This window comes from Schistosoma mansoni, chromosome 2 (assembly GCF_000237925.1).
Source record: "Schistosoma mansoni strain Puerto Rico chromosome 2, complete genome".
Taxonomy (NCBI): domain Eukaryota; kingdom Metazoa; phylum Platyhelminthes; class Trematoda; order Strigeidida; family Schistosomatidae; genus Schistosoma; species Schistosoma mansoni.
This window is the reverse complement of record NC_031496.1, coordinates 17,492,828-17,507,367: the sequence shown is the minus strand read 5'-3', so window position 1 is coordinate 17,507,367 and position 14,540 is coordinate 17,492,828. Positions and strand designations below refer to the sequence as shown.

Sequence of the window (14,540 nt, the reverse complement as noted above, 5' to 3'; positions counted from 1 at the left end):
AAATTTATTATTACCCTGGTAATCCGTTTTTTTGTCTTAGTTTTCTGGATATTAGTTTTATTTTGGTTAATATTTAGTTTTTATTATATTCTTCTTCCATTACCCAATTCTTAAACCATCCTTTCTCTCGCACATTTCCGCTCACTTGTCTCTCTTAAATTATATGAACTCTCCAAATTCTATTCAATTATTACATAACCCATCCTATTTGTTTTTAATTCCATGACTCCTTCATTACCTCTAAAAATATCACACATTTTATCTTATCTGTCTTTGAACTCCACTCAACTATTACGCCACCCATCCTTTATGCATCCTTCATTCTAATTCCTAATAACCTCTGACCTTTCCTTGCAAATATATATATATATATATATAGTTATCATTGATAACCTTTTGTCATTCCAATCCTTTACATTCACTTATGTCAATTGTTCCACATTATTTATTACCCCAATACTAAAATTCTAATGCATATTTGGTTGTAAGCAGCTGACGAGAGACCACAAAATATAATGAATTCATATTATTCTACATCAATATTTGTTTTGTCTTTATTTAAATGATCTTTGATTAGAATTTAAATCATTAATTGAATGAAAAAAATTGACCCGATAATTCTTTTATTATTAGTTATAAAATTGATAATAATAATTCACTTAGTATTGTTTGTTTGAATCTTTCCAGAGTGAACATCAACTCTGAGATGCAGGTACATCCAGCTGACGGGTCCCAAATAGGACGAAACGCGCCACCCGGATTCCACTGCTAGCCACTATCCATCTTTGCTTATATTGATAATATTAGTTTAGATCAAGATATAAGTGTCATTTGAAATATGATTCTTAATTATGAAGCTCAAACTGATTTTATAGTTATAACCTTGGCTACTATTTACTAATTTAAACGTTTATCTTTACATGCATTTTTTTTACCACCTTTCAAAATTTCAGTGTTGCGCAAACATCGAACGAAATCCATTCATTAATATAACTCAGTACATGATAGTAACTGCAGTAATAATAATAATATGATTATATCCTTTGCACTTGAATCTACTTTTATTATATTTTTGTATAAAAGTAAACTAGTAAACATATTTTCAATGAATATTTATGGAAATTTTGTCAATTAACTAGAACAATCATTTTCATTTAGTGTTAAAATTTCTTTTTTTTTCTTGGTTCATAATGTAACATAAAACAAAGAAAGAGAAAAGGTATTTCTAACTTTTTTTTTAAAAAGGAAAAAGGTATCCAGTGAATAGTTTTATGATTAAATCTGATTAGATTACATAATACTGTAAAAGTTATGCTGTAAACTAGGAGCGAATTTAAAAAATACAGAGAGTGAGAGAAGTGAATGTTAAGTTAATCATTATAATTTAACTGTTATATATAAAACTTCTTTAATCACTAAGGGGATTGAATGCAATATTATAAATCATCTGTTACAAATTGTTAGAACTTCCCCATTAATAACACCCTGACCTAGCCCTTATCAATTAAGTATATAAAACAAACTTAGTAAAAATCTTGACTCATAGTGCTAGAGTGATATAAACTGATGACACCAACGTAGATGAATTGAGTAACATTCATAACCTGCTTGATAGGAATGGATGCCAAACAAAACTCATCAACGAACACATGTAAGATATGAAACGAAAACCAAATATACCTACCGTTCCGAAAACCATATTGTTTTTAAAATAAAAATTCCTAAAGGATGCTACCAAAGAAATTCTGACTCAAAGGTTAAGAAAGACGGTACAGAAAAAATTTAATGCAGCCAGACTGAGTTCCGTTTTCTACAGCAGCCCCATAGTAATAACCGTTAATAAAGATGGGTTGCTTGAATTGGCCACATCCATACCTATTTACCAAGTCAACTGCTCCTGTGGGGCAAGTTATATGGGGCATAAAATTCGGCAAGTCAGTTATCGCATAGCAAAACACCATCCGCCTTGGTTGAGCCAAGTACAGGTAAGAGAGATTAAGAATTCCATTCTCGCTCACTTGGTGGACACAAGTCACCAAGTTGACTTAAATTAAGCTTTTAAGGTTATTCATGAAATTCCATCAAATTCACCATATGGTCTTGTGTATATTGTTGAAGCCATCAGAATCTATGTTCACAAACCAAACCTTTCGATCCAAAAGAAGATTTTACAACCACTTTCGCTACTACCTACAATAATATTGACCTCTCATCAAAATATTTTATTAGTTCCTTCTTTTTATATATTATGCAACGTAGCAACTGTTTGATTTATCGAATAATTATTTAGATTATCATAATCTTCTTTTCTCTAATGACTCAATATTATTTTATATTCAATGTGTCATTATATAATTAAGATTTAACGTAACTACTCGATGAGCGTTATTGTATTATTGTAAAGCATCTGTATACTATTAAGAAGAAATTTCTTCGCTCGACTCATTCTTTTTACTCAATGTCAAAATGGGAATTTTTACAAAAGAATCTCACAAAATTTAAAGTAATTTCGACCGAGAAAGATATATTGCAGATGATTTTTTACTTATGGAAACTTTTGAAATATACTTAGGAATCAGCTAATAAGGGTGCAATTTTCAGGTGACTAAATTTAACCCTAAGGACGATGTTTGAAAATTGCAAAATAATAACTTAAAAAGGTCTCTTCTTTCGATTGATTCCAATTCAATTTTTGGGAAATATTGTATTTCACAACAAAACTTCTGACTCTCAAACTGCATGGTTTTAATCAGTGACTCTTATAACATACTTAACTGTAAATGACCAAAAGGGTGAGCAAATCGTATCTAAACTATAGTGTCAAGTCAACTCATATATTATTATTAATGCCTAGGTTTAAAATAAAACTATAATTTTTACTAAACTTGAAAAATAGTGTTTTATTTTTTTTAAAAAAAGAACAGTGATTAACTAATTGAACATTGTAAGTTGTTAACCAGCAAAAAGAAAAAGACAAATCATCTCAGTTTATTTATTTCATTGAAGAAAAAAATAGTTAAGACTGATGTATCATGCAGTTCGAACACTGAATAAACATAATGATATAATAGGAATGTTATAATATTGCATAATTTAGTGTAAACAATAATAATAATGATAATAAAAGAATATGTGTGCAAATAAAAAGCCTTGTCAAGCTATTAATTTAACAATGGATTACGATATGAAGGAGTAAGATAATTAAAATGGTTGGCCAGAGCTTCTGCTTCTTTAAGAACGATAAGAAGAAATCTAGATAGATTTGGATGAGTTGTATAAACAACTTTTTGTTCTCTTTCACTTTCCACTTATCTAATTCTATGTCAGTCACCATTAAGCGTCTAAATAAGTAGAACTATATATATAATCTAATTCTATGACATGCACAGCAACACTTAAAGGCTTTTAAATTTATCCGTTACTAAAAAGCCGTCGACATTGTTATACAACTAGTTCATACAGAACCGAATATAATTTTGTTAGTGCGTACAAATAACGAAATTTTCAATCTTGATTCTATCATAAATAATCGGTGCAAAAATAAATCATAAAACATGGTCAGTTTATGAAAAGTTTGTTTATATGATTAGATAAATTTTAAAACCACAATGTTAAAAAAATGATTTAAATCCACGATGAATAGTAAATTTTGGTACTTGAAAGGTACTATATACATATCATTATACTCAAAATGTTCGTTAACTTTGAATGAAACAAGTATATAAATCATCATAAACACAAGAAAAAAATTATTTTTAAATTCAAGTAACCAGAAAGAAGTTTCTAATCTAAGTACCAAGCTTGTTGGAAAGTCGTTCGTCGTCCCATCAAATTAAGAGAAATTTAAACTTTTACAGGACCATATTAGGGTCATTCAGTAAAAATATGCATCGGTTCAAATACCAAAATTTATAATAGTACAACTAGAGAAGAAATTTACATGATAAAACTCGTAGAAACTGGAATAACCCTATCAAGTTTATTGTAAACTAAACAAAGAGAACATAGTTCGGAAACAATAAATTTGATTGAAAGAATTAAAGTATGAGTATGCTATCGTCTGGCTCCTATAACTGCGTATCACGATGGTGAATTTACTGATCTAAACAACTAACTTTACACCTATGAACATGGATCATGTCAACAGTCAGTAATATTGCTGACCTGCTAGAATATCTGGGCTACCTTTCCCTACCATCTAGATATTTCAGCAAGCTATTCTCTTTTTGTTTCTTTTAACACACCATTATGTCTATTAATTGCACAACCTATTCAAGCGCGTTCATAAAAAGTTTACAACTTTTCACCATACAAGTTACAAAAAAGTACAATCAGAGACATATTGGTGTTTGGCAGTATGCACTGAAAAGAATGAACATTATTCAGATGTCCATTCTTAAACTGTTAACATCTAACTAGTAACTATTCAATATTTATCTTCAGGATCGATCATGAAATAAAAAAACAAAAACTTGGTGAAGTACTTCGTGCTGAGAATTCTATATTATACCAAAAATATAATACTGAATAAGGTCATTATTAATAATATTAATCGTGGTATGATATTAATTTTTCGGTTTGCTGGAGCGTACTATAAATATAACGGTTTTTAAATTATAAGAAAACTAAAGACTACCAAGGTATAGAGAATAAAAAATAAAAGTATTTTTTTCACTGCTACATCAGCTGGAAAATTAATTAAAACTCATCTGAATTTTATGTTGCATTTTAATTCATTTTGCGATTCGAATTGAATTACTGGTCTATCGGTTTTATCAAAAATGTTTTCAGGTTTGTGAAAGTAAAGCATTTTTCTAATTTCAAACAAACATACGAAATTAATGGTTTGCATTTGAAATAACACAGATGATGAACGCGAATGAACCACTGTGACGTATTTCGTTCTATATCATCCAACACTTTCAACCAATGATGATGACTACTGCACTGGTTAAGATTCTGAATCTTTCTAAATAGCTTTGATTAAGAGTCATTAACTTTATAAACTGAACCCATGTCATAATATGTCTACTGCAGTTTTATTCCAACCTATTCTTATAATAACTTTTAATGGTAAACGCAGTAGACAGAGGTTACGCATGCGTAAAAAATTGCCTGATTACCTCACACGATCAATAAACTCGTATCATCCCTCAAGTGCTCCGAAACTAACCTTAGTATACTCGCTCACTGGTTCCATCCATGAATCAAAATATATTCAATTACTTCTAGTCTATTTATGTCTTCCATTTTCACAGACTATAGTTCATACTCATAGAACAATCGATAAAGGACTACTATACAATGCACTCGCCAAATGACTTGTAGACAGACATTTCACATACATCAAGCGTGACTCAAGTTATGGAAGTTAGATAAGCCTTTTGCATTCCGAACATGAGTGTATAAAAACAGGGACCTACTAGGGCTAATAAAATTTCTAAGCTAATGTAATTATTGCACAACTTTACGCTACTGTATAAAATAATCATTTATTATACAACTTTATGACCAGTTATATGTACATTCATCTATGGTACTAATGAATAATGATCAATTCTTTTATTTTTATCTATTTTTATTAAACCTCACTTTGTTATTTTCAAGTTTTTCTTTTTAGTTTAGAAAGAATTTTTCATGTTTTAATTAGTTCATATTAACATATGATCCATTTTTTGATAATGATCAGTTCAGTAATTTATTTTTCAATACAAAATCAAATGAATAAAATACAATGAAGCATCTATTTAGTATGATTGTTGTTATTATTACTTTCTTTAATCTAAGACTGGTTAGCGTTTTTTTAGCGAGTTGGTTTTCAACAGGATGGGGTCACTAACCCCATGCCCAACCGTCCTCCTTTATCCAGGCTTGGAACTAAAAACTAGTATTTGTCTTTGAATAACCTATCAAAATAATATTGATTTAATTCAAGGTAATAAATGAAAAGAAAAAAAGGGTTTTAACAATCATTCCACTTTAATCTTATAGTTCTAAAACTAATATCAATTAATCTTTTTGAAAAAATCCATTAGGATTCCTCTAATACCGAAAAAACAGTAATTTCTTTTTTTTTAATATTTTAGAAAATGTGTCACTAATAATTAACTATAAACTAGTAATAAATTTTAAAAAGAAAAATATTCGGAAACCATAGAAACCATATCTTCTTTTGTTTTTATGTAATTCAATTGAAGTTTTGACAATACAATAACCAATGAACAAAATGTTATTCAAATGGTTTTTTTTGGTTTTTTTAAGAAAAAGAAAAGGTGAAAAATGAAAATATAAAAGGACAAAAATTGTAGAAAAAGTTGGTTATCGATTTTGTTTTTCACTACATAGTGTTGGTTATCTAGAGACTATATACAATGCTCAATGTAATCTCACTATTAAACTAAATAACATGATATAACAATCTTGTATATTTAAAGAATAAATGTATTGATGTGTCAATTTAAAGAAATTCTCAAAATTCAATTATATTACAACTGAGCACTAACCTCTAGGATAAAACATATTACTCAAACTAACTTCTCTATATGTAAGTACAGTTTAGTAGCCATTTTATGACATCATAAAGCTACAGATTAACTGTTACATTTCAATTTCTTTTGGTTATCAATTAAAGCTGCTTTAGATTCAGTTGATGAGGTCATGAATCTTCACCAGCTGAGATGGTTGGAACACGTGTTACGTATGCCTAAACTCTGATTACCACGACGCAATATGCTGACTAGTATTGGCGATGGTTGGAAGTTAGGGGCGGCCAAACCAAAACATGTCATCAGAGTATGAAGTCACTAACTTCTAGTCTAAGCCATGTTGGTAGATGCAGACTACTTGGTTGGGGTCCGCGTGACTATCGTAAGCAATGGTTGGAGACTCTGAGTGACATGGCACAGAATCGATCACAATAGCGTAGGTGTATACACTCTTTATCTTCCCTTAACCCTTGAGATTAAAACTGCCTCACATTTGTCTTTCCTCTTATACTATATCCTTATATACAACCTTTCTTTTATATATTACCACCACTAAACTAACTACTTCTATGAGTTCGGTGTTGTGCTAACGAGGTATGGCAACTTGAACCGATGGATATATGTGCCTGGTCCTACGTTGCAGCTGACTGACTGACTGATTTTACTTCGATTTGATTACTTAGTCATTCTTGTTTAGCAACACTTCATCTTTGATGTGTTCAAAGTTAAATAGTGATTATTTAACAATAGAATTATGCAACTTTCTTAAGAAAGTGAAAAGAATTTATTTCGCTTTTTAAAAACGGCTAGTTATTTAACTATTATTTATTATTTTCTGTCACTTCCTAAATTAGCTCTATCTTTTTACTTTCGATGTTATTTATCCTAAAATTAATCACTATATATAGATGGTATCACAAGTAACGTGTAAAAAATATACTGCACATTATGTTAACTAACTAATAAATAGTAACAATAGCTTACCGTCGTCTTTGTCAGTAATACTGTTGATAAAGCAATGATAACTGTTATAATTGTCAATGTCATTTGATAAAACTTTATATGCGATGTTTTGTAGGGCATGATAAGCTGTATCGTTGATAGTAGACAATCCAATGTGTGGCGGAGACATTAAAGAAGAAGAATCCTGGAAATGCATGAAAAAGAAGGAAATTTAAAGTGAATATTTGTAAGTATTGAAGTAACCATTTAAAATGTAAAATTGGAAAGCTTTGTAACTATTAAAATATGAAATCATCATATAGTCGGTTGGGTAATATTTCTTTTCAATTTTTGATAGTAAAAATCATAACTTAAACAAAATATAAGATTATTCACCATAAAGACAGATATATGCTAAATAATAATAATGCATAATCCAAATTATTAATACAATAAGACTATCGGATGATCTTAATAGTAACACGTTCGTGTTCGTAAACATTAATCGCTGGTTAAATTCAAAAGTAAATTAAAAGTAAATGTTATGTAATGATTTTATAAAAGTATAGATAATACTTCAACATTACTTTCTATATAACATTTATTAGATTGAATTCAATTCACTTTCCATGAGTTCATTATGAAAAGGCTATACTATGCAACTTGAGAGTATTACATATTACATAAACAATAAATATGATAAATTTAACAGCGTTATCAGTCAATTATGAAGTGTAACGCTCTATATAGTGTTATAATAAAACTTGTCATATGCATTACAGCTCTCGGAATTAAAACAAAAAAAGTAAATCTAATTAGTTGGAAAACAAATTAGATGGTAGGTTTAATACAAAAATCAAAAGTACATTGAATATTATCTCAAATATAATTGCAAAATAATGTTTTCATTTTTTAATTTAAAACAAAAATATAATAAACCTACAATACCGTTTGTAAAACTCTACTAATCAAAATTTAATATCTAAACATGAACACTGAAAGAATTAAATAAGTCTTAGCTACATTCAATCTAAGTTAATTATGAATGGTAGTTTTTTTCATATTTAAAAAAATAATTCTTGACAACTGATGTATATTTTTTGTATATAGTTGAGGTCATGAGTCAATTGAAGCTAGACCACCATGAAAAACCTGGAAGCACTAGACGGTCGTTTCGTCCTATTGTGGGGCTCCTCAGCAGTGCGCGTCCACGATCCCGCCTCGCGAGATTCGAACTCAGGAATGATGTATATGTTAGATTGCTTTTTCAATAAATAGGTATAGCAAGTAAAATGATGCATATAAACATATGAGAACAATAACAGTATAAGATTAACTCAAGAAAATAATTTACTTAGTATAGATTAAGTTAGTAACGTACAAAAGTTCTAATGTTATGAAAAGAGAGCGTTAGCAGAAGTGAAAGTTCTTTTCTTTTGAAATAAAAATCAACAAAAGCAGACAATTTTAAAAAGCCTTTGGTCGTACAGCTATGATGTAATGACACAGTGGAATACCGAAATTCTGTGGTATGTAGTACAAAAAGTGTAAGGGACAATGATAAAAGTTTTAAAAATGAACTTGAAAAGTGTTCAACATATTCGATTGCGTAGATCACCCAATACTTGTAGTGTCTGTTTCTACGTCAAGCCTACATAGCTTATTCAAACTTCCGGACAGGCCAATTCATCCATTCTTCTTGGGTCATATTTCGACCTTGTTGATTATTCGCTTCGCCTCGCCTTCGCCTTCCTTCGCCTTAATTCGATTTGGCAAACATACCTTCTCCAGTCCGTTTCGCTTTGCTCTCTCTTCTTTGCTTCGTTTCTTCAATCGTCTGTTCTGATCAACGATTGTACAAAATAAACGTATTCAAAACTTTACTCTCGTACTTGACTTATATAATTCCGTTATTCACTAGCGCGAGTTAAGTCGATAATCATATGTGAGAACTGACTATATGCATATTTTGATAGCAATCAAAAACGATCCATTTAGAGTCAGATAAAGGGCAATTAAGTGCTCACTAATTTTCACGTATAAAAACAATAATATGACATGATTATTTAGAAGTAAAACCGGTGCTATTCTTTCACCCCGAAGTACTCTTCTTGAAGTTTTGTGACATAAAAATCGCTGTCAGAACATTTGATTTACATAATGTGAATCGGCTGTGGACCCACAATAATCAGCTCTTAAGTAAATTGGGGAGAGATGAGATCATTTACACGATCACATCACAGATGCGAATATATTATTAATTTTCACCACCTTGTAAAAGTGGATTCCACACTCAAAAGTTGGAACTTTGAAAGAAACACCTATTCATGGTTCCGAATGCGAATGAACGTCCAACTCTAAAGACTTATGTATATTGTTAAAAGTATACAAATCATATATGTTGGAGGCTGGTCGTCACAAAAGAGTAGAAATCAACCTAAAGTTTTAAGTTTACTCAATTTAATTTAATTCCTGTAGTTTAATTATTAGGATCTGTTTTTGTATAAATTATAACATCATTTACATAATGGTCAAACAGTAGTTGGGTAACCATTGCAGACTGAGAAAAGGGAAATAAAACACCAGTCTAGTTAAATGGTTGACCAACGAAGATTGTTTTGTACTGTAGATTACGGAAGTACAGCGATATCTGCAAGTCCCGTATATTGGCAAATTACATGAGTTCAAAAACCCTTTTTCAATGTTATTTATAAACTAAAAAAATTAATAAATACGAATTCTTACATGTTTTGAGTTGAAAATATAAAATCTTTGTTCATTCTCAAGAATAATGCAAAATTTTTTCACCCAAACAGGACTAGGAAGATTGTAAGCAAAGTACTTCCATTCAGAGTAACAGTTCTCAATTGAGTCAACATCTGTTAGAAAATTTCAAAATCATATTTATTAATAATATTACCCCAAACGTCTAGCCATGATTCAAGACGTGTAGGAAAATCCTTAAGACACGACATTGGATAGCTTTAGATACTTCTGCACTTTCTGTTAGCTTTGTCCGCAATCCTTTATACGAATTGAAACCTGATATGCCTACACAAGAAAAATTGAAAGTGAAAGGCAATGTGTAAAACTGATTCAGTTAAAACCACCAAACTATAATTGTGGCAGAGTGAAAAGCAAGACATTAAACTACTCATAATGTTAATTTCAGGTTCAGACTACATGCTTGATATTGTCTCTGTAAAAATCAGCAAGGCAAAACTAAATTGTTTACCAATCACTTTAAATATACAAATTATGTCCAATTTGGACTTTGTTTGTCATAGGTTTCAGTTAGACTGCGAAAACCGATTTGTTATCTAAAACCTGGAATCTGTATAATTTTAAACATCCTACAAGGGGTAAATAAATTAAAGAGACATATAGGCCTGAAGGTTTTGTTGGACATGTTTCTGAGGACCTAAGCCTAAGAAGATAGAACAAACATTTGAATTCTGGTGCGCGTTAGTCGCCGCTGATAATGTGATATAGATATGGTAGTTTAGCTTGACATTATTTAGACCTATATGAGCCATACAGGGCAAAAAATAATCATCTCCTATCAATGATTATGTATGCTTGACATTATTTCTTTTTGCTGATAAGGTACATAATTGTTAATCAAATATTCATCTAGCTGTCATTTGATTAAAACTAAACAGCTTAAGTGATACCAAATTCTTATGAAAAACATTCAGAATAGCCATATACGTTTGTCATCAATAGAAATTGGTTCAAAATATTTCTGTCAACATTGCTAAACGTAGCTGACGTTCAACTAACCCAAAAATACAAAATAACCACCCATTTAAAGTCGTAACAGGATGAACTTTTATTTATATCACCGATACTGTACAAATACTCCATAGTTAAATATCCTATAGGAATATGATAAAAAAAATGCATTGAAGGTTTTGATAGCATTTCGCCGAACACTGTTAATCTCTCTTTGAATTTGACATGGTTAGTAAGCTGCACAAATAATATTCAAGTACTGCAAGATACAGCTAACCTTTAAAGCAAGATGCTTTCAAAGGCTTTTCACTCAATATACCAACCAAAGACTTTCACCAACTGATGTACAACAGTGTTATGTGGGCTAAAATGTAATCGAATTCTAGTGAACATTCGGACTTGTAAGTCTTTGGCTCAATAAACATTTTGAGGATAGTCACCAACACTATCATGCAGCGTTGTGATATGAAAGCTAATGATAACGTTGTGCCTAGGTTGCCTTAGTCTGATAAGGCTCTGAGCAAACGTTAACAACAAAGTTTTTCGAATAAAGGCTGACTCCGTAATTTTTCGTCCTAAAAAAGTTGAGACACTTCAAATCTTCGCTGAAAAATAAACAGATCAACCTTGCAAAATATCAGTTTATTTTCAAAATACAAATGCTTTCATATATCTACCACCAAACTGTTTATAGGAGATAGCAATGCAATTTTGTTCTCATTGACTAAACATAGTTATATGAGGTGATAACAAATAAGAAACAATCAAACGCCTTCCACTAGCTGTCCATAAAAATGTACAAGTTAAACATCACAAGTAAGATTACGTTTAATTCTAAAATGTCTCAGCATGTGTTATCTCAGGTGAGAACAACTTGACCCCAACACGAAATCTTAGGGAGCAAAGTCGTTATAAATCACTGTTTCGAGAGAAAACTTGACACACGATGCGAACTGACGTTTCAAGAGTTAGCTATCCCGAGGAAAAGGTACTTGAGTATGTAACATTCCACTTTACTCTAAGGATAAACTGAACTCCATCTAAAGGAAACGCACCGGCAAGAGCAAAAACTGAGCGGGCGAAAGTATTTGAGTATTACTCTTAGTTGAAATAATCTTTATGGTACACCTTGTGGATACATTTTGAAACAAGTTCTACTACCGGTTGATTAAAAAGGGTTGACAATCAAAAACGTTCCCACTGCAAACAAATTATATGCATAATTTGATACAATTCGTAAGTAGTACGACAATATACCAACAGCGTCATATTATACAATTTGTCGGGATAGGAGAAACATTTAAAAATCATGGTTTTTGTCATGACATTTCAAAAGTTTATTGTCTACCGACAACGCGCCTGTATTTTCGACATAATCACACTGAAATAAAATAGGAAAATACTCAGTTACAGAAATGATTTCGGTATAAACACGGTTTCTACAACCAAATAACGCTTCACATTATATGACTCAGTTACCGTGATAGTTGTATCATTGAACGACCCTTTCAAGGTCACCAACATCAGGAATATGATAGACAATTACTTTAAAATCTACGTTTATCATGGTAATTTTTCGCCTTTCATTACTTGTTTCTTTGAACATTTACAGAAAAGACAACTGTCATTTTGTACGTGGTGATTGAATTCAAACTTATTACTAGCACATAAACCAAAATACCCTATAATTGTGTACACTGGAACATTAAATACCAATAATTTTTGATTAAATTTGGTCTGCTTCACACAAAATTCAAAGAGCTCATAGTTGAAATTTCTCAAGACAATATTTCTTGTTTCATTATCATCACTGTACTGTTTTTTTCAATTTTAATGACATGGTCTTTCGGAGATAAATATGTAGTTCATTTGTAAGAATTCGCCTTTAAGTCGGAACGTCCATAAGCCGATCGTTTCACTATTTGTGTTCAGGTTTTCTCTCTAATGAGAATCCATTAATGCATATAGACCATGGTAAATGCCACCAGTAAATTAACAACAAAAGTACCACCACAGGATCTGAAACGTAATGACGTACCTACTTACATACGCCTGTTACCCTTCGTGAGGGATTTTAGGCTGCCCACCAGTATTCTTCATCAAACTCCGTACTGAGCAATCCCTCTAAGTTGTTCCCAGTTGCTATTTGCTCTTTTGATATGTCCTCTAGATTTCAGACGCAATATAATCTTTTCAATCCTATGTCCTCTGTTTCCTTCAGGATTCTTAGTCAGAGCTTGCAGTTTGATCATTTCCACAATGCACGTCCTACCCACCACCAGTATTTTTTTGCTAACTTACTCTTCAGATGGAAGCTGGTTTGTTCTCTGTCGCACTAGGTTGTTGCTGTTGGTATCCGACCAACAGACATTGAGTATTTTGCGTTGAAGACTGTCTATAAATACTTGTGCCTTCGTGACAATGGTTGGATTGGTCCCTAAAGTTTCAGCTCAGTACAACAGAACTTTCTTGACGTTCGCATTAAAGATTCTGACTTTTGTGTCGACCGACAGTTGTTTTGAGTTCCATATTTTCTTCAGTTTTAAGGATGCTATCCTGGCTTTACCAATCCTAACCTTCAAATGTGCATATATTGTTTGTAGTTCTGAATATTAGAAGAGAGCATCGGCCTCTTTACTTCCGAAGAATATAGGCTTTCACCATGAGGAGTCATAATGCCTCTGAATGAAGTTCTTTCAACTCTCAGGTCAGAATTTAAATGATTTAAATAGTTTACTGTAGTTAGCTTTCCTTTAGCAAGGTTGTCTTCTACAAGACATGGTTAGTAACCTTATGCTCAGCCCTCCTCTTCTATCCGGGCTTTCAACCAGTAGTGTACCTGAGAGTGTTACAGGTGAACTAGGAACAATATGACCTGTCAGTAAATTCCAACTATGATTTTCAAAACGATCACCATTATCAAAGTTTGGATTTTTTTAACGAACTGACCAGTTACAGTCAAGGATTTGTAGCGAACTTTCCCTCCAGCAGGAGATTTTAAATCATCCATTTAGAGTAAACAAACTATCCTGGAGATTAACATGACTAGTTTCACCCTCATTAAACTGAGCAAATTAGATACCCGTTTGAGCTACGAGTACACAGACAAATTCATAAATAGAAGAAGTGACTTCTAATTACTGATATTAAACCACATAAACAACTAACGAAGTGAATTCGATTAGAAACACCTGAATATGTAGATCATAGAAATCCTCAGGTGTACAAGATATTCTGAAAACATAACATTCGTGTAAGTCTGCAGAATTGCGGTCTACTTTATTATTAGGTTTTTTCTGGTTAGCGTTTTTTAGCGAGTTTGGTTTTCTACGGAATGGGGTCGCTAACCCCATGCCCAACTCTTCCCCTTTACCCGGG

General features: G+C 31.5%; 1 protein-coding gene across 1 annotated transcript; it reads right to left on the bottom strand.

Annotated features, from left to right (window-relative positions):
• Window positions 1-6,104: 6,104 nt before the first annotated feature.
• Smp_169020 (hypothetical protein) lies at window positions 6,105-14,172 on the bottom strand (the record flags this gene model as incomplete). Its single annotated transcript, XM_018795927.1, has 4 exons — window positions 6,105-6,115; window positions 7,470-7,632; window positions 10,173-10,306; window positions 14,112-14,172. 4 exons carry the CDS (start codon window positions 14,170-14,172, stop codon window positions 6,105-6,107), a joined length of 369 nt encoding a protein of 122 aa, XP_018650191.1.
• Window positions 14,173-14,540: the final 368 nt, after the last annotated feature.